The sequence below is a fragment of the Megalobrama amblycephala genome, linkage group LG6, assembly GCF_018812025.1.
Source record: "Megalobrama amblycephala isolate DHTTF-2021 linkage group LG6, ASM1881202v1, whole genome shotgun sequence".
Lineage (NCBI taxonomy): Eukaryota > Metazoa > Chordata > Actinopteri > Cypriniformes > Xenocyprididae > Megalobrama > Megalobrama amblycephala.
Window position 1 is genome coordinate 24,875,924 of NC_063049.1, and position 24,647 is coordinate 24,900,570.

Below are 24,647 nucleotides of genomic sequence, written 5' to 3' on the forward strand. Positions count from 1 at the left end.
ACATAAATATATTGACTAATGGAAATGCTTTTAACTACTTGTTTTTATGTTGCGTAGCCCTCAGCCTCCACAACCTAAAACTCCAGAGGTGCCCTGGTCAGAGTCCGGCTCAGCGGTTTTCCATCTGACCGATGAGTCTTTTGACACGTTCCTGGAGGAGCATCCTTCAGTCCTGGTCATGTTCTACGCTCCCTGTGAGTATCATCAGCACGGCTCTTGCTGGTCATGGTGGCTGAATTTTACAAGTATCATCTTTAATGGTCCTGGAAGAATATTTCTTTATCAACCAATAAGATTTTAGGGTTCAGTTTAGGGCTGGGCCTGGGGCTTGAATGACATTTAGGGGTAGTAAAAGGGATAGTAAATGAAATTTAGGGGTTGTTAAAGGGATAGTGCACTCAAAAATAAAAAATTCTGTCATTTATGTCATTCCAAACCCTGTATGAATTCATTTATTCTGTGGAACACAAATTTTCCGGTACAATTAAAGCCAGTGACCTTTTTTGAGTTCCGCAAGAGAAAGAAAATCCTACAAGTTTGGAACAACATGAGATTGAGTAAATGGTGACTGAATTTTCATTTTTGGTTGAACTATCCCCAATTGTTAGTATTATGTTGGCAAGAAAGTCGTCAAAATCACTGAATTACCATGTTTTTATGGAAATGTTATTACAATAACACCATCATTATTTGCACATATACTAAGGTAGAACCATAGTACTCTTTGAAGTACATTGAAGTGTCAGGTAATATCATTGTACAGTACATGGATATTTTACAGTATAAGGATCATTACAATCTTTTTTTGTAACTCTAATTTGAACCCCAATAGAGTTCAAAGACAGACAAAACACTCTGAGGACATTGTGTCAATATGTTTATGTGTTTGTCTATCAATTTTATTCTCAGATGAATCTGCCTGACACAGATTTACTGATATGAGCATGTCTGTAGTATTTCAGTTTCTTGGGAGGTTGCTTTTTTTAGTGATTGAAGGAAGATGGCTCTCAGGTTTCATACATTTTTGATCAAACACCTCTGATAGAACATATTCATTTCCTGTATGACACAGGGTGTATCCTACCAATCTGCCTCTGAGCCTACAGTATATGCACAAACTCGCTCTCTACATGAATATACTGAGAAGGTACGGAATGACTCATTTACATTCTCATCAGCTAGACCAAATGCAATATCCTTGTTTAGACATAAACCTCTGTTCACATGCACACAGTTATCATTGTGCCAGTGACAACATCGGTTAGGACTCTCGACACACATAATCAACACTGCTGTTTGGCGAAAAAAAAAGACCCTTTCTCTGCAGAGACGCAATACATACTGACACCCCCCTCAGTGTGCAAATTTCATGTGTCACTTTTATTAATAAATAAAAAAAGTTGCATCATTCTCACAAAAATGCAAACACATTTATAAATCAGTGACCAGATTTTTTCATATTCCCATAGTGTAAATAAGTGCGTAATAAATCCAGGCTTGACGGCTCATCTTTACTGGAAAGGCTGTTATGATTATGTAACAGGTGGAGAATTGGAAAGGAATATCTTTAAATATTTGGAAGGGAAATATAATTTCTTTACAGATGAGTGCTGTTTCTGATAATTTCATGACTGACATGAAGTCTTTTATGTAAGTTTTCGAGCTATGTCAATTATGCACAACAGCCCTGTTGGGGTGGGGAGGGGAAACATCTTAAACTGGCCTATGATGTTTAGTTGGTCTTCATTGTCAAATGTAGTGTACATTTATTTACTTGAATATTCAAGTAAATATATTTCTTTCACAAAACTATATTCACATTTATTTTTTTAATACTGTTAAAAACTAGTGCTGTCAATAGAATAAAATAATTACAATTCATTTAATTACAGAGTGAAGTAGTAATATTTTAAAGTCTGGTGAAATGTTAATGTAAAAAATCATTATGCTAATCAGATTTGATTATGGTCCCCCTGTGGTGAAAATCAAGTTTTTAATGTTGTTCATATATCTATCTGGTGTTTTTAACATGCTTTAAGACAAACCATGTGCAAGTTCATAAGTCAACACCATTGCTGAGTATTTTCTCTTTAAATGAGAGTCTCAAAAGAAGATTATCCTGGGATATTTTTCTGTTGATATGAAAAATCAGGTAGATTTAGCAATATAGGGGGTGTATGATGCATATTACGATGTTATGATGAACTATATGCCTTTCTCCACTGACTGTCTGAGTTGTTCAAAGCGTTTCTAAGGATACTGATTGCTAGAAGGCAGCTGACTCGTGAATGTGAACATGGTTAGTGTAAAAACCATGTGGAAAAAAAGTGGAAAAAAACTTTTAAATATGTAATTTTGGTGATCAAAGATGAGTTTTAAGGGATAAAATTATTGACTAAAAGTGCACATAACTTTGACAGCCCTACTGTAAATATACATTTTGTGAAACATTTTTTTTGTTTCACATACTTTTTTTGGTTACATGTTAATTTTGTTAAAATAATTCAAATTCTGATTTTCTTTCTTGTGATGGTCTTTAGGGTGTGGCCACTGTAAGAAGATGAAGCCAGAGTATGATGAAGCTGCTGACATTCTCAACAAAAACCCAGAGGTGAGTTCCTTCATACTAATTCTCTGACATATGCAAGAGTCTCTGCAAGAGGCAACTTAGAGGCAGGATAGCACCTGTGTACTTAATGAAATGGTTCTAGGTGTGTAATTTTTGCTTTGAGGCATTCCAAAAAAAGTCTGTGTCCAATTGGCTTGATTAAAAAAGCCAATTGTAATTTCCCATCATCCTAGAAAATGTGATAACACCCTGTGGCCATTGTTAATTTTGACAGCAAATTTTGATTTGGTTTTAGTTAGTCTTTTGACTAAAATGCCATTTAGTTTTAGTCATATTTTAGTCATCGGAAATTGTTTTAGTCTAGTTTTAGTGGACTAAATATCATAAGATTTTAGTCGAAGAAATCTAATTTAGTTAAATTGTAATGCATTAAGTAAGCATTTCTCTAACAATACACGGATCCAAAACACTGATATACATCTGATATACTCTCGAAACTGTTTGTTTACTTAAGACAACCAACTGTACTTTACTCACCAAAGCGGACGGTTTTTGACCATTTAAGTGCAAAAACACAAGAAAGAGAGCTCAATTTAGTACTTGACAGGGATTGACACACTTATCATTGAGTTTTTGTTTAAAATTTTGATTAGATTTAATTTTTTAGTTTTTCTGCTTTCATTGTAATTTTAGTTAAAAGTTTTAGTATTTTTTTGTGTTTATGTCTTTTAGTTTTTGGTTTTAAATGTCTATATAGTTTTTTTTATTTCTGTTTTAGTTATTTTAGTACATCAGGTTAAGCTAAAGTTTGGAAACTAGATGAAATAAAATAAGTTTACATTTTTATATATATATATATATATATATATATATATATATATATATATATATATATTATTTCAGTTAACGTTTATTTCAAGTAATGAAGATTTTTTTATGGTTTTAGGTTTAGTTAACTATAATAACCCTTATACCTGTAAAATATATAGAATAATATGTCAAATAATGTTCTTAGTCTTTCCTTCCTGTGACAGAAGATACAGTAATTTACTATGAATTAAATATAAATTAAATTAAATTAAATTAAATTAAATTAAATTAAATACAGTTTGTGTAAACAAAATAACAATAATGACAAGGAAAAAATAATAATTATAAACCATCCCGAAATACACCGTGACTCTTATTCTGAAATGTCTGCATTCTGCACTGTAGCAGGCTGCTCATTTAAGTTCAGATGAGGGAGATAAAATATGCATTCTTACAACCATCTAAAACATACTACCATTTTAACATTGTGTGGTAAACATTGTCATAATTCATCAACATTAGCTTGTAAGCAATCGCTTGGCATAAACGTGCGCTATTAATTGTGAAGCAGTCTGAAGTGCTGCTGCTGCGCGAGCCCGTAGAGGGCGCAACAGCGCCGCGGTTAGATCAGCACGTTACACTTCAAATGTGCGCATCTTCCACACAGGACAGCAGTCCTGACTGAATATCTTCCCAAATCGTCCCTCTCTATCATTTTCGTCTTGTTTTTATTCGTTGACAAAAATTTGAGTAGATTTTAGTCATAGTTTTAGTCATTCAAAACGCATTTTTATTTAGTCATAGTCTCCTTTTTGTCCGTGAAAAAATGTCGCTGATGAAAATTATGGCGACAAATTATCCGTCAACAAAATTAACACTGCCTGTGGCAAATCCCAAAATAATGTTTTACTTTTCAACAACCTTTTGGATTCAAAATTTCTGTCCTTCCATGATATGATGTTGTTTTTTTTAAGCTTTAAAATTACAACATGAGACATTTACAGTTCACAAACATTTCTGGCCATGTTGTGCGAGTTGTGTGTTTCTCATTTTCCAGGGCTGTCCGCAGCACTGGCTCTGCTTTCTAGTCCACAAACGCAGGCCAATTTCAGTCACCAGAGCCTTATAGTTGGAGTATTTATCTCATTTTCCTTTTCCTCTGTGCTGTCCCTCTAGCCTTCAGCTTGGAGCTACTCGGAGTGATGCTCTTCCCAGAGTTCAGTAACGACACATTATGCATTATCTAATACTTGCTCTAGTCCTTACATCTTCTCCCTTGAGAGAGCTGAAGTCATTTATTTTTCTCATTCCTTTTGCTCACAGCCCTACACAGTTTAAAGAGAAAGTCCATGTGTCAAGATCTTTAAAAAAATATTTTAAATTGCATCTCGCTGAGAGTTTGGTATAAGGGTGTTTAAATGTGCATATAGGACTGTAAGACATAAGAGGTTACGAACATGACATTTTGCAAGTGGATGGTGGAGAAATTGAAGAGGCCTTGCTTATCTCTCAAGTGTGTTGTTGAAATGCGGTGCTGTTACTTTAATGAGAGAGATGTGTTTGTGTATTGGTTGTCAAGCAGTTTGGTTTGCATACACTTCTAATTGGCTCACAGATCCGATAGCTGTCCATAGATTATTTGGCCCCGGCGGGGTTGGTGCCTAAACTCAAACACAAATCCTTTGTTTGTGATAATGACCCAGGCTCTCATCATAGATTTAAGGTATCCCACTGACAGATGTTTGCAGAAAGAGGCAGTTAATTGAGTTTAAGCTGAGGAAACATTCATAATGACAGTCCATTCTGCAGCTATATAATGGTGGAAACAAAGCTGTGCCAAATTGTGCTGTCAGTTCATCAGGAAAAACTTGCCTGTTGTCCCCGCAACTTCAACAAATTGATTGTGTTTAAACTGGGGATGTCATAAATCTGTCAATACATTAGGCCTTTGTGTAACTATAATTTTCTGCAATTTGTGTGCATGACACTCAAAGGGTGTATTTATGCAGCAGTGCTCTTTGTGTCCCTCTTGCAGAAAAAAAGAACAGATATGATATTTAATTAAATGCAAAGTTTTTAGTTGTTGTTGTTGTTTTTAAATCACATGAATTAACATATTAACTTTAAAGGATTAGTTAAATTCACCCAAAAATGAAAATTCTGTCATTAATTACTCACCCTCATGTCATTCCATACCCGTAAGGCCTTCGTTCATCTTCGGAACACAAATTAAGATATTTTTGATAAAATCCGATGGCTCAGTGAGGCCTGCATTGACAGCAAGTTAATTTACACTTTCAATACCCAGAAAGTTACTAAAAACGTATTTAAAACAGTTCATGTGACTACAGTGGTTCAACCTTAATATTAAGAAGCGACGAGAATATTTTTTTGTGTGCCAAAAAAAAAAAAATAACGACTTTATTCAACAGTATCTAGTGATGGGCGATTTCAAAACACTGCTTCATGAAGCTTCGAAGCTTCATGAAGCAGTGTTTTGAAATCGCCCATCACTAGATGTTATTAAATAAAGTCGTTATTTATTTTATTTTTTTTTTGCGCACAAAAAGTATTCTTGTCACTTCATAACAATAAGGTTGAACCACTGTAGTCACATGAACTGTTTTAAATATGTCTTTAATACCTTTCTGGGTACTGAAAGTGTAAATTAACTTGCTGTCAATGCAGGCCTCACTGAGCCATCGGATTTTATCAAAAATATCTTAATTTGTGTTCCGAAGATGAACGAAGATCTTACGGGTGTGGAACGACATGAGGGTGAGTAATTAATGACAGAATTTTCATTTTTGGGTGAATTATTAACCCTTTAACATTCCTAATTTAGACCAGTTAGATATAAAGACAGATATATTCTATCTTTAGATATACAGAAAGTGGTTTTAAAATGTAATGTTTGAGGGAACTGAAGGCTATATTCTCAATCTCCTCTCCTGAGCTTTAGAAATTGTTGAATAATTATGCATCTCATCTACTCCACCTACAGGAGGTCCCTTCAATCACAGAACACAATCAGTATTAAAATGACAACTTGCTCTGTTCTCAAATTATGTAGCCTCATGATTTTAATTAAGTTGTGCACATAGACATTTGAAACTAAATGAGTTCCATAATTGCTGGAAAGTTTTTAGAGAGTGATTTGGATTAAAAATGAACATCTCTAATTTGCTTGGCACCTTGATCACATTGAAAAAGATTAGTTTGCACAGGCTTTTTTTTTTTTAAACAAATAGACTAACAATGTCTAACATGTAGGATCTATGTTTTTATGAACTTTATGTATTTTAATTAATCATCTGAAAGTAAACGGTACTTTTCTCTCTTTTTTTATCTGTATGGTTTTAGAGCCCAGGTGTATTGGCAGCAGTGGATGCCACCATTCACAAGTCCGTCGGAGAGCGGTTTAAAATCTCAGGCTTCCCCACAGTGAAGTACTTTGAAAAGGGGGAGGAGAAGTACACGCTTCCTCAACTCCGGAGCAAGGACAAGATCATCGAGTGGCTGCAGAAGTAAGTTGACTCTCTTTTCCACTCTGCTGTTTGATGGATTATTGACCAACAGCATCAGAAATTACATTTATTTATTATTATTGTTTTCTTCTCTCTCGTTCTACTATATAAAATGTAAAAGGCCTTGAAAAGATGCTGTTTCTGGAGTGCATCTCTATGGAGGCATTAATGCACAAAACAGATAAAACACAATGGCTGTTTTTGACTGTGGATGTAGTTATGTAGGTGGATTGAGGTCTGCATGGGTAAACGCTTGTTTTTGCTTTTATTTTTTCAAACTTTAAAATGTTTATTTATTATAGAGGTGGATTTAGTGCTCAGCTAAGGTCAGGTACAGCCAGGTGAGGCATAAATTGCTTTTTGTTGAGCTGCTCTTACCCTTTACAATCTCTTAACTCTATACATAGTCAGGAAGGTCTATTATAAATACTAAACGTGTCTAAGCACCCACTTTGTGGTTTTGTTTTATATGTTAAAGTGGTAACTGAATGTCACCTAGTTAAAACAAGTGCTAGACTTTAGAAAAAAAAGTGCATTTTTTCAGTGAGACGGTGCAGAATTGTTTGAAAGGGCCACATACATTTGACCTAGATATGTTTTTCACACATTACTGAACTTCACACTAAGAGGGCCACATAACTGACAGGGGTTCAGTCAATGGGAACATGCTCTCAAAAACACGCACTGACTGATTCTAAAGAGCGACCTACATGTGGGCTGGGAGGCTGAGAATTTATTTTACACTGCTGTCTCCCTTGACTTTTTGGGATGTGTTCAACGGAGCTTGACTTCAATCAATCACTGTTAAACTGACCTCTCAGGAAGAGCTTGCCCTTGCTTTGATCCCGGAGCAGTCCTGCTGTGCGGGCATCGGCTTTGAGTTTAAGTGCATGACTGTGCCATCTCACAGGTCCCAGAACAGCAGGACCAAGCCTGTTGTCAGACTCATGGCATTACTGCAGCCTTGAAGACATGCAGTTTGCTAATATCATGGGACATGGGAAGTCAGGAGAGCCCAAGTTTAGGTTTTCTTTAGTCCTGAAGTGAAGTAATGTTTAAATTGTTTATTGAGTGACATGCAAATACAGTAGGGCTGTGCGATTAATCGTAATTGATTTTCAATTTCGATTTTGGCTTCTAACGATTATGAAAACAAGATAATCGAGGTAAAATGATTATTGTGCTGCTGCCACATTCAGCTGTGCGCATTTGTTCCTCAATAAGCCAAACTTAACATCCAGAAAAGCTAAATAAGTGAGTGCTGTAAAATGCAGCCAATTCTATAGCCAATTACTTAGACAGTCTTACTACATATGTTAAGTCACATGCAATAAAATTGGGTGTTATCTTTGACTCTGAGATTTGTCTTGAAAAACAAATTTGCTCAGTTGTTAAAAACAGCTACTATCAACTGAGAATCATTTCCAGACTTAAATCAACACTTTCCTTTCCAGATTTGGAAAAAGTTATTCATGCATTTATCACATTACGGCTGGACTATTGTAATTCGCTGTACCTTGGCCTTCCTCAGTCTTCATTGGCACGTTTGCAGATGGTCCAGAATGCAGCAGCTAGACTGTTACCTAGTACAAAAAAACATGATCATATCACTCCAATTTTAGCTTCTCTTCACTGGTTTCCAGTCTTTTTTAGAATTCAATTTAAAATTTTGCTGATTGTTTTTAAAGCTCTTAATGGACAAGCACCTTCCTATATCTCTGATCTTATTTATTTGAACTCAGCTCCTAGGTCCCTCAGATATGCCAATAAAGCTCTCTTGCATGTCCCACGGTCACGTCTAAAATCAAAAGGTGACAGAGCCTTTGCAGTTGCTGCTCCACAGTTATGGAATCAGCTGCCACCTGACATTAAGAGTGCTTCCTCTATCTTTGTTTTTAAATCTAGACTTAAGACCTATTTTTATTCCTTAGCCTTTCCCGATTATTAAATTATGGATTAATAATTGTTTTCTTTGTTAATTTTTTTTTTATTTCATTATATTTTATTGTATTTTATGATTGTTTTGTACAGCACTTTGATTTAAATGTGCTCTATAAATAAAATGTACTTACTTGCTGTAAAATGCAGTCTGCTGTTGCGGGACATGCCTGATATTAAACAGTGTTATTAAAAGCTTATTAAGCCACGAAAGAGATACTGTTCCCTAGGAGGCTTTCTGTGCGCACGCTCCTAGACGGGGCGGAACGCGCATAAGCAAAGTATACTGTGGGCTTCGATTCGCATCTGAATGGTCAAATAGCCTACACACAAAAATTTCAAAATGTCATTTTGGTAAGTATCCTCGTAAACACAGTCATTTTGTCTTAAGTGAATATAAACAGTTGAGAAAGAAAACAGGTGTGTAACAGTATATTGGATCCGTGCATTCGGTCTTAAAGTGACTTTATGTAAATATGTCTGTCTGTGTCATTAATGTTAATCATACGACAAAAGACGAAGATAAAAATCACTCACTACTCTTGAATTAATAGCTTTTGTAGCTTTAATTAGGGTTCATCTATATTTAATGTATACAGTGAACACTATGCAGTGTTATTTTACATTTGATTGCTTTCATTTTCTGTTGTAGGCTACTATTTATCTGAATACCACTGTTATATCTTCCTGGAAATATCGCCCATATGATTATGATTGTTGTCTTAATCAAACAGCCCTAAAATACAGGGTTCTAGACTGTGACTATTTTTTGAGACAGTGCAAGCATTTTTTACAACAAGTCATGTGTGTGCGACCTGCAAATTTGGATTTTTTTTACTTCATGTGGAAAAAATGAGTAGGGTGTGAATCCACCAGTGTAGGCCTGTGTGAGAGGAAGAGGGTCCGGTGTCATGAGAAATGACAGGAATCGGGTCTCCTTTAGGACCCAGGCGGTAATGCCTGATCAAAAGTTATCGTCATGTCTTGACTAATTATAACCTATTTCACTATTGTATGATGTTTATTACATTAAGTGCACAAACAACATGCTTGAAACATATATATAAAAAACAACAGTAAGAACGAGAAATGCTTGATTTCACAACCTATATCTTCAGTTATCTACTAGTATATGAACAATGTAATTTAAAAGACATTAACGGCCATTATAACGTATTTTAAACAATATAAATCATAACATGATTTAGCTGGAAGTATAATCAGGCACCAAAAATACTACCCATTAAAAGTCAGTTGAACCAATGGGATCACTCGGGGTCCTAAAGGAGATCCAATTCCTAGGGGGGACTTGATTTCTCACTACACTAGGAGTGATTAGTCAACAGCACGGGCCATGAGTCATCAGTGTGTCTTGCTGTCGTTGTGTGTAACGTCACAGCTAAGTCAAAAATGGCAAAACGAACCATTGACGCATTTTTCTCACAAGAGCCAGGCCCTCTACTGCAACAAATTGCAGAGAAGGAAAAAATCAGATGACAAGTCAGAACAAGCCGTTGTATCAAAAAAGGCAAGAAAACAATATTTCTGACAGGAATATCTGAGGGAGTTTACATGCGGCTTAGATATTGCAAAAACACTTAACACCATGAACTGTTTCTTCTGCTCTCGATGCGTTCTAAAACATGCAGGGAAAACCAAGTTTGCCGAGGCAACCGCCACCGCACAGTGTAAACATGACACACTAGTTAAGCACGAGCAGCTTGAAGCATAAAATATGCCGAGACAGATAGATTAATGAAACTGCATCGCCACTTCCAACAGCATTTCGCAGGCAGGAAGCTAACATTCAGATTCAAACTTAACACAGTGTATAGCTAAGGAGGAACTACCATTCACCAAATTCAAGGGTCAAATTGAATTGTTAAAAATGAACGGCGTAAGATTGAATCCTATATACAGCAAAAACAAAGCATGTGAGCAGTACATTAGCGCTATTGCAGATTCACTCAAACAGAAGACGCGTGAAAAGATTAACTCTCGTTCATGATCGATGGTGACCAGACCACATGCTTTGTTTGCATCTATGGGTGTACATTTTAAGCTGTGATTCTTGTACTGTAATGATATCACTGTGAACTTTTCTGTGAAGCATTTGTCAGTAATATAGTTATAATGGGGAGAAATGCAAATAATTGCATTGCAGGTCAGTTTAAGGTGTGTCCCTAAATTTTCTGCTTGTGCTCCTAAAATTTTCACTAAGGAGCTACAGTGCTCCTAGTAAAAAGGTTAGTCTTGAGCCCTGATATAAAATGGCCCCAAAAAATATATTGTCATTGCAGTGAATAACAAAAGATCAAATCACATACTGTATATACACTACCGTTCAAAGGTTTGGGGTCAGTAACATTTGTTTAATGTTTTTAAAAGAAGTGTTATGTTCACTAAGGCTGCATTTATTCTAATATGCTGATTTGCTGCTCAAGAAGCATTTCTTATTATTATCAATGTTGTGTTGCTTAAAGGTGCCATCGAATGTTTTTTTACAAGATGTAATATAAGTCTAAGGTGTCCCCTGAATGTGTCTGTGAAGTTTCAGCTCAAAATACCCTATAGATTTTTTTTTAATACATTTTTTTTAACTGCCTATTTTGGGGCATAATTAGAAATGCGCCGATTTAGGTTGCGGCCCCTTTAATTGCTCGCGTTCTCCGCCCCCGGAGCTCGCGCTTGCCTTAAACAGTGCATAAACAAAGTTCACACAGCTAATATAACCCTCAAATGGATCTTTACAAAGTGTTCGTCATGCATACTGCATGCATGCGTTGGATTATGTGAGTATTGTATTTATTTGGATGTTTAGATTTGATTCTGAATGAGTTTGAGGCTGTGCTCCATGGCTAACGGCTAATGCTACACTGTTGGAGAGATTTATAAAGAATGAAGTTGTGTTTATGCATTATACAGACTGCAAGTGTTTAATAATGAAAATAACGACGGCTCTTGTCTCCGTGAATACAGTAATAAACGATGGTAACTTTAACCACATTTAACAGTACATTAGCAACATGCTAACAAAACATTTAGAAAGACAGTTTACAAATATCACTAAAAATATCATGATATCATGGATCATGTCAGTTATTATCGTTCCATCTGCCATTTTTCGCTGTGGTTCTTGCTTGCTTACCTAGTCTGATGATTCAGCTGTGCACAGATCCAGACATTACTGGCTGCCCTTGTGTAATTCCTCGATCATGGGCTAGCATATGCAAATATTGGGGTCATACATATTAATGATCCAGACTGTTACGTAACAGTCGGTGTTATGTTGAGATTCGCCTGTTCTTCGGAGGTCTTTTAAACAAATGAGATTTATATAAGAAGGAGGAAACAATGGAGTTTGAGACTCACTGTATGTCATTTCCATGTACTGAACTCTTGTTATTTAAGATAAATTAATTTTTTAATTCTAGGGCACCTTTAATATTTTTGTGGAAACTGTGATTCTTTGAATAGAAAATTCAAAAGAACAGCATTTATTTGAAATAGAAAACTTCAATGTATCAATGTGAAAGTTATTACTATCACTTTTGTTCAATTTAAGTCATCTAGGCTGAATAAAAGTATTAACAAAAAAACAAAAAAATCTTACTAACCCCAAACGGTCATGTATATGTAGTGTACAGTATATACACCATTTCATAATTGTTTTTAAAATGTAATTTAATATAATTCTGTGGCATACGTGTATGAATACTTTTGCTGAATTTATGGGTGTAACTCTAATTACATCGGCTTTTTATTCAGTATATTAAAGTGATAATGCAAATTGGTATAGTTATTACATAATGACCTGGCTTGCTGTGAGTATTCTAGTTTCAGAGATCTCAGCCTAACAGCTCACTTATTTAATCACAGGCTCTCTCTTTTTTCTCAGTCCCCAGGCCCCACCTCCTCCAGAGAAGTCGTGGGAGGAGATGCCGTCCAGCGTGAGCCACCTGGGAGCCGAAGATTTCAGGGAATCTCTGAAAAAGAAGAAACACGCCTTGGTCATGTTCTACGCTCCATGTAAGCCTTCTGAGGTTTTTTTCCCAAAAGTACTGCAGCTGTAGTTTCTGGCTCAAAGCACGTATACAAGCTTCTTCTAAACCTTTTAACGTTACGAAGCGGAATTTTGTTGCATCCTCCTAAAACATCATGTGTGACGCCAATTATATGGAGCACTGAAATGTGCAGGTGGCGTAACATCTGCCAAATGGCATCATAGCTTCCTGCATGCATATATTTTACAATGTTTAAAATATTCAGAATAGGCCATAACAGTTTAATATGATGTTTGCATCTCTATATATTTCTGATATAATAAAAGCCGTTTTAAATGTTTAAGCTCAAGGAAGCAAAGGGAGATTAATTACTTGCAAATCTCTTCCTCTGCTATTATTTGTGAAGCCAAACAGTTTAATGCAATTCATTTCAATTCATCTGAGTTATATAGTGCTTTTTACATCTTGTTCCATTGCAGCTTTACAAAGAATAGTGCCTTACAAAAACCCCTCAATAAACAAGACATTTGTGACCATGGCAAAGAAAAAGAAAAGGCATATAAAGAAATGAAAACATCCCAATTTCATTACTGTAATGCAAATTACCATTAAAATTGTTAGTGTAATAAATGTGTAAATAAATAAATGTAATACTTTAAGACAGTTGCAGTATGTCAATATTGAAGCTTGTTGCCCTTTTATATTGTACATCTGCGACAAAAAGCCCCAGATCGTAGCCAAATCGTTGTGACACTCTTCCAATTTGCGCAGATGCTACAATACATTTCAAACTGTTTTGAAATCTGGCCAACCAGTCGTCAGGTCTGTGTGTTGTCACTAGCAAGAGAGCAGCAATGAGCAGTAGCCAAAGAAATTGCAAGAGGAAGGCTAGACAGTGGGAAGCAGGAGCCAAAAACAAAACATCAAATTGCTGCCCACGTCTCCCCCAATACTGTCTCATCCGTATTGGCATTCGTCTCGTTTTCTTCTCTTTCTTCCTTCATGTTGTTTGTTGACATGTTGTCAAGAATTGTAGCATTGCTATGTGCCTGAGTTTGTGTGTAAACAAATCTCAAGATCACAGCAATAGTCAGGGAGACTGATCTTGTAATTTGATGCATGTTTTCTGCTGTTTGTGGTGTAAAGTTTGCGCCAATACGACATAAAACAAGAAACTGTCACTGAACTAGTATACTACTCGTACTATGTTTACCATCTTTCTATGGCAGAAATAGCAAGAGTAGTATGGTAGTATGTGGTTCCGAATTCAGCACTTGGCCATACTAATTTCTATACTTGATAATATACTTCTAGATACATTTTAGGGGAAATGTGCTTAATTTGTCCTGAATATAATGTCACAATATAAAAAATACTGTAAATATGCTTGACTATTAAAGGTGGAATATTTTTTTTTTTCCTAATGAAAGAGTGCTCTGACGTAACAGCTCACTTTCAGCTTTCAGCTCGCGGGCTGTCTGTGTGTGTGCATGTTGACTCAGCGTTTGAGTTCGGTGGCATGGAAACAACACGGAGGCAACATGGAACAACATGGAATGAACAACATGGAATGTTGTTTCCATTCCATTTCCATGACTGGGCGCAGTCATGTGACTACACACGCGGTAGTTTTCAGTTTTAATTACTTTTCGATTAATCGGCCAGCCCTGTTCTTAACCATTTGAATCACAAATTACTGGTCAGGAAATTAGCAAGAGTTGCACAAAAACTGTAGATAAAGTAACTTAACATGGAATAGCCGTCCCCAACTTGCAGTTTTACAAGAAGAAGAGTCAGTGTTCCACTCAATGTTAATGGCTTCAAACAGTTCATGAGTAGCTGAAAAATGTTTCCCAGTTAGTTTGAGTTTGAGACTAAATATTCACTATAGGGTTCAAATTTGGACTCTGACCAGGTCAAAACATGAGCCCGATAGACTTGTTCTGAAGCCACTTCTTGGATGTCTTCGAAATTTGGGCAGGAGCATTGTCTTGTTGAAAAATAACACCTAAACATTTTTCTTTAGATAACTTTTCATTTTTGGAAAACAAGCCATTCTGCAATATTCTCCTGTACTCCAAAGCATTAAATGACTTTTCACAGTGAAGTAGCTCATCAACATCAGTAGCTAAAAAGGCTCCTCACACAATGACACCTCTCCTTCCATGCTTCACTGTGGTAGAGATGCATATATTTCTCACCACATTTTCAAATACACTGCTCTGTGTTTCATTGATTCATCACTCCACGAACAGCTTCCCATATTCGGCCAAAAACTTAATTCTGTCTTTGATGTTTTTCTAAACAAGCAATGGCTTTTTATGTAGTGCATTTACTTAAATTTTGCTAATTTCCTGGCCAATAATTTGCATTTAAAGCTGCTGTCTGTAAAAAATTTTTTGGTTAAAAAATTAACATTAACAATTTGAGAACAAAGTATAACAATAATAATAATTTGCACGGTTTGATGTGATATGAGCCAAGCGATCGTTAGATTTAATCACCATTGGCAGCGCAATAATGTTTTTTTTCCCCCCTCAGTCAGAACAAAAGTGTCAGACATGTTACTTAGGTGTTCAGATGACATTCTCCGGTGAAAATTCTTATTTTGGTCTTACTTCCAAGACTACAATCTGTGATTCCGAAGTACAGTATCCACATCGATGTGGTGATTGACAGCAAACATTAGACTCATCCGCGCTGAGGAGCCATGCCTATGCACAACCCATGTAAAGATGATAATTACGCAAACAACTGCAGTTGCAGGTTTCAAACAGAGATGGCGACAAGGAGGTCAAATTAGGGACTGCAGCTTTAAAGGGGACCTATTATGCAAAATTCACTTTTGTATGGTGTCAGTGTCACCATTGTTGTTTGGGCATAAATGTGTGTTGGCACCCTATAATGATAAAAATCCAACCACCCTTTTTTTTTTTAATTCCCATGAATCAAAAGCAGTGTCTCAGAACAAGCCGTTTCCAGATCCCTGGCAATGTGACGTCACAGCCAGAGGCCCCGCCCACAAATGTTGACAGGCACTGCCTTTTTAACATAGAACTGCCCTGAGCGAGTTCACAATCCGCCATTGCTGCACTGACGAGAACGTCTCCCAAGCGTTTTAGGTGTTTTGTAGCTGGATGGATTAATCCACATAGCTCTCTCCATTTACTCCCGAAATCTGAGCCGCTGAAGACTAGGTGGATTCATTTTGTTTTCAACTCTACCGAAATTCATTTATGTCTGTGCAAATCATTTCACACCAGACTGCTTTGTGAATGTCAATACAAAGGGACAATACAAAAGAGGTTGTGCTAAAAAGTTGTTACTCAAGGATAGATCAGTAAATGTTCATGATCCAGCTTACAGTCTCCAGAGTGATACTGGATACTGAAGGTGAGAGCACTTTATTACAGTTCATCGGAGTTGATTTACGGATTTAAAATTTACCACTTTATTAAGCACCACCCGAAAAGGCCTAAGGTCTTTATCTGTTTGTTTACTGTTGGTTGTAACGAGTGTTTCTGTGTAATTCGCTGTGTATGTTGATGATAATGCAAGGGAGAGAGAGTTTATGGATAATATTTTAATGCACACTTTCACTGTGATTTATTAAGCTCTTACAGTGATTTTCTAGAGTGAAAACAGACGCTTCATCTTTTGTGTGAAGTACAATAAACGTCATAAAACTCATCGGTAAAGTCGAACGGGGTCCGGTACAACAGGCTTGTACTAATGTAGTGTATAAAAACAAGAAGACAATATAAGTTATAACCGTAATTGAACTAAACTATACCTGTTCTATCTCCATGAGATTCTATCTCCATAAATTTTATAATTAATTTTTTGGGGATTTTTGTTGCGAAAAATTACCTGGATATGTTTTGCGCCCATTAAATAACATGTGACATAACATAAAAACTCATCTGTGCTGAATTTGCATCAGTCATTGAACTTTTTTTCAAACTGTGCAGCATCAGTATTGGTTGTACACACATTTAATAACATAATTTCATATTAAAATGCCTTTTTTGCTATCATAACTGAGGCGTGTAACATAATTGCAGTATGTATTCAATGAACAATGCCATATTTATTTAACATTAGACTGTATTGTCATACTCTACATCTACTGACCTCTCAGTCTCACTAGATCCTTTAATTCTTTTTTTTGTAGCTTTTGTAATGGGTTTTAAAGACTTAATCAAAACTGATTAATGGCACAAATTATGGTGCGAATAGTGCCGATTAAAAACAGAGCTATGCAGAGCTTTTCTAAATGATTCCATCAGTGTTGCTTTGTTCTGGTGAACGGCGCCATTTGATGAACACGTTAGTAGGCAGCCTGCATTGCTGTAGAAGCAACTTTCTAGTTAATGATAGGGTGGTTTAAATATTAGGTTTAAATATAAGGTTTAAATATTACCTAGCGACCCTGATAACAGTGGTAGCACTTCGGAGCAAGCGTGATAGTTGAAATGAGATGTTCTTATCAAAGGGTATCAAGCAGACTCGAAGGCTTTAGTTCTCACAAGCCACATCCCTCATGTCAGAAGTCAATGCCTAGTCAGCACACAATTTCTAGGGAGTAAAAGTTCTCTGTGCACTGGAACTATTTTGACAATTGGACCGTCCTAGAAATAGTTCCTAGGGCAGTGCACTTGCTACTGAACTAGAGTCGACTGAAACACACCCAAAATGTCTTCTTGCATATGATGAAAAATGATTATGCTCTGATATTTTAAATATAGCTTCTGCCCACGCTTTGAGTTCTTGATTAGTATATCTAACTGGGCACTGAGACAGTCTCGCATCGACCTTGCATGAGTCTGGAGGCCTGCCCAGCCTTTCTTCTCCTCATATAATGGCAACATGAGCCAGAACTGAAGGTACACAACTTTATGCTCCATTATTTATAATGACCCTCGTGTGTCTTAAATTAGACGCCTTGTTCCTCACACAAACAGGCCTTTGTTTGCTGCCCCACAAATTATGACCGTGCCATTAACTGCCATTTAAAAGTCAAGTTTTCCAAAGTGAACTCACTTACTTGAAAAAGTTTCTTTTAAAAACGTAAAATAGCACATATGCGTGCAAACGAGATTGCGTGACAACCTAAACTAGCACAGTAAATGAGACTGTTGTCCCATGGCTATGTTGCCATGCCATTTGGCAAGTTTTTAGCTTTAGGCAGCTGTTTATTCGATGGAAGTTGTTCATTTGAAACATTTAACACCAAATGCCATGCATAATTCATAAGAATAAAACCCTCAGCATCAAAACCACCTCATAAGAACATGATGGAAATTAAAGTTTAGGAGTTATGAGGGTAGGAACTCTTGCCTATTCTTTAGTAAGTTTTGATGGACATGCATTGCCTCAGGACAGCCCCGGTTGGGCCTATGAGAATAATAAAGCGAATTTTGACACTCTAAGATTAATTTTGTTATTTTAACCTGCTACACACAGGCAGTGATGGATTTGGTGTGCATTTGTTTGGTTTAAGTTATTGTCATGTGAGTAATGTCTTTATTTTGAAAGAATTCAGTCATTGTCTTCTGTTCTTCTGCTTTAGTATTCATCTCTATCTGTGTATGCTGGGATATATCACCTCTTGCTGTTTGTTCTCTGCATTATGAGGTGAGACAGCTCGATGAATACTCATATCTTGCTGTTTTCCCCAGGGTGTCCGCACTGCAAGAACGCCGTCCCTCATTTCACCACAGCAGCCGAGCTGTTCAAAGAGGACCGCAAGGTGAGGCTCAACACCATTAAGGAGATTTCCAGCCACTCTAAATAACAAATGCTCTCAAATGACTTCCAGGTTCTGTCAAGCACAATCAAGTTCTCTCTCCCTCATTCAGACAGCCTTCACACATGCTAGAATTTAATCTCTTTTCATCTCTAGAATATTCTCAAGGACTTCAATGTCATAGTCTCTTTGCTGTCTGATGCCATTGACCTTCAGTCCTCTACCTCACTCGTCATACTTGTAGTTTTTCTCTGTTGATATCTATATTGTAGTGTGTAGCAGATTATGCTGCCATAAACATTAACAAGGTAATGTACATTAAAGGGTTAGTTAACCCAATTTCTGTCATTAATCGCTCATCATGTCTTTCCAAACCCACAAAACCTTTGTTCATCTTCAGAACACAAATTAAGATACTTTTGATGAAATCTGAGAGGAAAACTGAGCCGGCGTTCGAACGTAAACACGGAAGCACTGCACTGTGTTTACTGCGTCAACTGTGTAGGAGATTGACAGGAAAGAGGAAAAATTGTTAAATAACATTTTTATTTTTGTTTTGTTTTTGCGCACAAAAAGTATTCTCGTCTCTTCAACATTAAGGTTGACTATTTTAACCATGTCTTTACTACTACTCTGGACCTTGAATGTGGCAATTTTGTTGCTTTCTATGGGAGATTAAAAAAAAACTCGGAATTCATCAAAAATATCTTAATTTTTGTTCCGAAGATGAACGAAGGTCTTGCGGGTTTGAACATGAGGGTGAGTAATTAATTACAGAAATTTCATTTTTGGGTGAACTAACCCTTCAACATGCAGTGCATTAGCTAACATGAAATAACAATAAACAACATTTTCCAGCATTCATTAATCTTAAAAGTGGAATTTATTTCTGTGATGTCAAAGCTGAATTTTCAGGAAAAAAAATCTTACTGACCACAAACTTTTGAAAAGTAGTATATTATATGTACCTATTGCATAAACTAATGTTAGTTAATCAAACCTGTTAAATTGTAAAGTGTTACCCATTATCCCAATGACAGGGTAATCAATGAATCATAGTGACACGGAGGCACTTCCTCCTCTCACATGTGTTTTTTTTTTTTTTGGCTTTATTTCACCTTTCCCCTCTCATTTGCACAGCGTGCTTAGAATTGGCTATGATCTGTGGCGTTTTGTCACGGACTAGGTGAAGACTTAAAACATTAAGGGCTTACAAGCTTCAGTCTGGTAGTGTGCGCTTGGCATAACTTTTAAATTCACACATCGCATTTACTTTGACGAGTGCCGATGTTTCCACTCTTTCACGCTTCAGACACGTCTTTCTGAGTAACACTCCATCTGAGACGTCTATGCACTGACATTTCATCATTCTCTAAATCTTTCCTCTTTTCCCCGAAACTTCTTTGAAAGTAGCTGGCTCTCTTTTGGATCTTCGGGGGCCTGTTAAAACATTTCCTCCTTCAACTGCAAACATTTATCATTGGCCGTAAGACAGTGATGTTAAATTGTTCTTTGCAAATGTCTATAATTCATCAGGCACAACGTCAGTCCTCTTCAATTTCCCTATAGCTCTAAAGTTTGCGCCTAATCGTTATTCAGATGAACTGCATTTGGAAATTCTCTTTGCCAAGATACAAATGGAGCCAATTTCTGTTCTGTTTTTTTTTTTTTTTTTTTTTTTTGGTCTTATATTTTGAGCTAACGCCCTTGAAGATATTATTAAAAACAGATATTACATGAAGAACAAAAGCTTGGTTCATGCAGCTCCATCTGTTGGTTCTTCCAAACAGTGAGCCACTTCACAGCATCATTTAAAATACAGTCATAGTTATTTTCCCACATGCATAAACTTCAGTCATTGCATCTATCCGTAGAGTTGCAATCAAGAGGCATATGAGCATCAGAAGCATTACATTATTCACATATTTTTATATATTATACCACAGGGCTGTTGAATGCTTGATTCTAATTTGTTGATGAACATTCAAGTCATGCTGTTATTTTTTAGTAAACACACAGCTAAGCACACAGCGAACCAAAAACCTACAAAGACACTGACCAAGCAATCAATTATGAAAAACAATAGGATAAAAATGACAATTTACATGTTTTCCCCACTAAATTACCTTTTATTATCTATGGAAAGCACACTTTCTTTTTCTTGCTATCTCTCTTTCTCTTTCTGCATGGATACACTGTGCAAACACACACTTGCACACGGATGAAAACATACACACACAGAAATTTGTTGCCAGTGCTGCCCTGTGAACGACTTTCTCGATAAAACAGTTTGCAACTAAAAAACTTCATGACATTTCTCAGTAGCGAGGTAGTTACATCGTTGTTTTTGAAGCAATTAAACTTACAGCTTCACTATTAGTAGAAACGCCGCAGCCATTGTTGAGCATTGTTGAATTCACACGTTTAATGTCTTTCTCATTTACTCTCTCTTTTATAACTGCATTAGTCTGCATATCAATGGCTCAAGCCTTCGTTACTAGCTCTAAAATTACATTTTTGAATTATCAACAGAGTTGGCATGAGATATGTTAGAAATTAGTTCTACACACCAGAGCATTTTAAGGACAGAAACCTGACAAGTGTCTTGAAATAAAACATTGGGTCTCATTCGCTAAGCATGCGTACGCACAAATTTGTGCATGACACCTGCAAAATCATGATTCACCAAAAACGTTTATACAAAAATGTATTCTAAATTTATGATAAAATGTAGGAACAATTTAAAATTTGAAAAAAAGCACTTTTAAAAAAACAATCGTGTTAAAGGGGTTAGTTCACCCAAAAATGAAAATATGTCATTTATTACTTACCCTCATGTCGTTCTACACCCGTAAGGTCTTCATTCATATTCGGAACACAAATTAAGATATTTTTGATTAAATCCGATGGCTCAGTGAGGCCTGCATTCACAGCAATGACATTTCCTCTCTCAAGATCCATAAAGGTACTAAAAACAGAGCGACGAGAATATTTTTGTGCGCCCAAAAAACAAAATAACGACTTTTCAACAATATAGTGATGGGTCGATTTCAAAACACTGCTTCGGAGCTTTACGAATCGAATTAGTGACTATCAAACAGCTAAACTGCTGAAATCACGTGACTTTGGCGCTCCGAATCACAGATTCGTTTCGTAAAGCTCCGAAGAAGTGTTTGAAATTGGCCCATCACTATATTGTTGAAAAGTCGTTATTTTGTTTTTTGGCGCACAAAAATATTCTCGCTTTATAATATTAAGGTAGAACCAATGTACTCGCATGAACTGTTTTAAATATGATTTTATTACCTTTATGGATCTTGGAAATGGAAATGTCATTGTTGTGAATGCAGGCCTCACTGAGCCATCGGATTTCATCAAAAATATCTTAATTTGTGTTCTGAAGATGAATGAAGGTCTTACGGGTGTGGAACGACATGAGGGTGAGTAATTAATGACATTATTTTCATTTTTTGGGTGAACTAACCCTTTAAGAAGTTATATCTCATCATAACACGACTATAATTATATTATATATATTTAATCTTAAATATATTTCATCATATACAGTGAAAGTAAGAAAAGCTGCGTTATAGCTTCAGCTGTGAGGTTTCTCTGAAAAACAAAACGAAGCTTTATGCATATATACAGCTGGCTAATGAGAGGTCTGTAATCTGGGTCTTTATAAAAGGTGTTTATTTAAGGCATATGTTTGACGAGAGTGACGAAAGGTTGTGCGGAAAGCCCTTATATGGAGATGGTTTGGGCATGTTTTTTTCAAATCACTAACCTCATGCACGTGGCCGCTCATTTTAAATACTCCAAACTGACTAACATTAGAACGAGATTAAGAACAAATTCATGTGCATACTGTATGCACGTGTTGTGAATTAGGCGGAGATTTTTTGTGAGAAGCTCTCCTGTTTGTTCAAATATGAAATAATCCATGCAGTTATTATTGAATGAGACCCAATGTCTTGAGTTCCGGTAACCATGGTATAAGCGGAATAACTGACTCCAGGCCGTTGAATTATTGAAAACGAATGCACTCCTGACGCTTCGTGTCATGGCCGCATTACCACATCAGGTGTGCATAATTTTTCAATATTTCAATGGCCTGTCATCAATTATTCCTTAGTTCAAATCCTATACATGAAACTGCTCACTCATTCACTCATCCATTATTCACTCCATAGTGAATGCTATACTTCTATATGGGGAAAGGCTGAGTGAAAATGAGTTACATATAAGGAAAAAACACATCCGATCTCACCTCTCATACTGAAATGCATTTCCAAAAATGTAATTTTTTATTTATGATTTATTTATGAACTTTTTAAGATGAATACAGAAATGGAAATTGAAAGGGGAATACAGTTAGTAAATATTTTGTTAGGTTGACCTAGGAAGCATGTATTTGTCTTTTAATGTGAAAAAATGTGGATGAGGGCTTTTCCAGTTGAATAAAATTAGTTGTCTTGATTTAATTCAAAGAAAATCTGTGCAACAGTAGTAAAGAAAAGGGCAGGTCCAGAACATAAGGATTAGGGTAGATTTTAATTGCATTTCATTCAAACCACATATGAATGTAGTTTGGATTGGGGTTACTTTTCAGACTACAAACAACTGAGTTGAATATTCCAAACAATCAGATTTTTGCTCCTTGTGGTTCCCTCCCCTGGCATGCCAATTGAGTTTATTCATTGATGCATCAAATGAATTCTAGAGCAGTTCAGCAAAAGGACAGATGAATTCGCAAATGAATGTGACCCTGACACTCGAACAAGAAAGTTTTAGATTGTTTGTAGAATGATTTGTAGTTCTGGTTCCAATTATCTCCTCCTGGTTCCGTTGTTCATCCTCTTTCTCATTAGTGCTCATTTCCCTTATATATAGTACATTAGTAAACATCTCGAATGGCCTTCTAGCAGCGCAGGACCTCCAATTCTTAATGTAAAGCCTCTTTGCACTTTGTTTCCTGTCTATTAAACAATTTTTTGTGTGTGTAATAAAGCTGCGGTCCAATTAAATACAACATACTTCAACTGTGCAAAAAGGCTAATGGTGTAAATCCTAGTCTTGGTTCAGATGTTCTTTTGTTGACCTGTTTTAACTTAATACCACCAAATGCAAAAGAAATAACTTACTTCAGTCCTCTGTAATATTCATGAGCTTACTGGCTGTTTCATTTCCTTTGCGCAATGACCTGAGCTCTTTCTCTGTGAGGTTGATAATTACTGTCTGAGAGGGATCTCTGTGCCTTTGTGAATGACTTTTCTTTTTTTTTTAACCTCATCCATCTCATAAACCACCCTCTGTAAGCACGAAATCCTCTTTCCTCACACACCACGAGTCTTATGTTGCTTACATCCACTTATTGGTGAGGTTATAGCAAGATCAGTCAAGTGTCAGGAGGGTATTCCACCAACGATCAATATCAGAATTGGCTGGCAACCAAATGAACATTCCCTTTCCTCTCCATTCACTCCTGTCAATGTCAAAGACAGAATAATCACAAGCACATTCATGTCAACCTCCAATGAAACTCTGTAATCTGAGAGGATCATGTCTGATTGGTGTAGCAAGATCCTTAGCATCTCTCTTTTTTTTATGAGAATGTCTTAAGGGTAAGAAAATCACATGGCAATTTCACTAGATGTATTCACATGAACTGATGTGATTGTATAGCATCAAAAATGGTTGCCGTGAAGATAAATATTGAGTTATGCAAATAAGGCTTGTTTTCACATTTTGAGTGATAAAATGCAATGAATACAAGTTCACAGGGTGAAAATACACCTCGACGGCACCTTTTTATTTAGCAGAGAAAAAAATGACGGAAATATGCCGTTCGCCAAGAGACATTTATGGCTCACTTGTTTGTTTCACTAACTGCCATCCTCAGATATCTTGAGCATTAATCTCTGCTCTTGTTTTAATGTTGGGGTGTTTGTTTTATTATTTTTTCCTACGCTGCTTTGAATGGCTTCTCTCGACAGGAGCATATTACTCATTTTTCATTACCCTAGAGAAAAAAAAAAAAAGGCAGGCTA

At 36.4% G+C, this 24,647-nt stretch overlaps 1 protein-coding gene across 1 annotated transcript in view; it reads left to right on the forward strand.

Annotated features, from left to right (window-relative positions):
* Positions 1–24,647, forward strand: part of pdia5 (protein disulfide isomerase family A, member 5) — a 72,304-nt gene that overhangs the window by 41,931 nt on the left and 5,726 nt on the right. Inside the window, exons 11-15 of the mRNA XM_048193538.1 lie at positions 58–194; positions 2,541–2,611; positions 6,743–6,906; positions 12,743–12,873; positions 18,530–18,600. Of these exons, the coding sequence (XP_048049495.1) occupies positions 58–194; positions 2,541–2,611; positions 6,743–6,906; positions 12,743–12,873; positions 18,530–18,600 (574 nt within the window). The remainder of the gene's footprint in view (positions 1–57; positions 195–2,540; positions 2,612–6,742; positions 6,907–12,742; positions 12,874–18,529; positions 18,601–24,647) is intronic.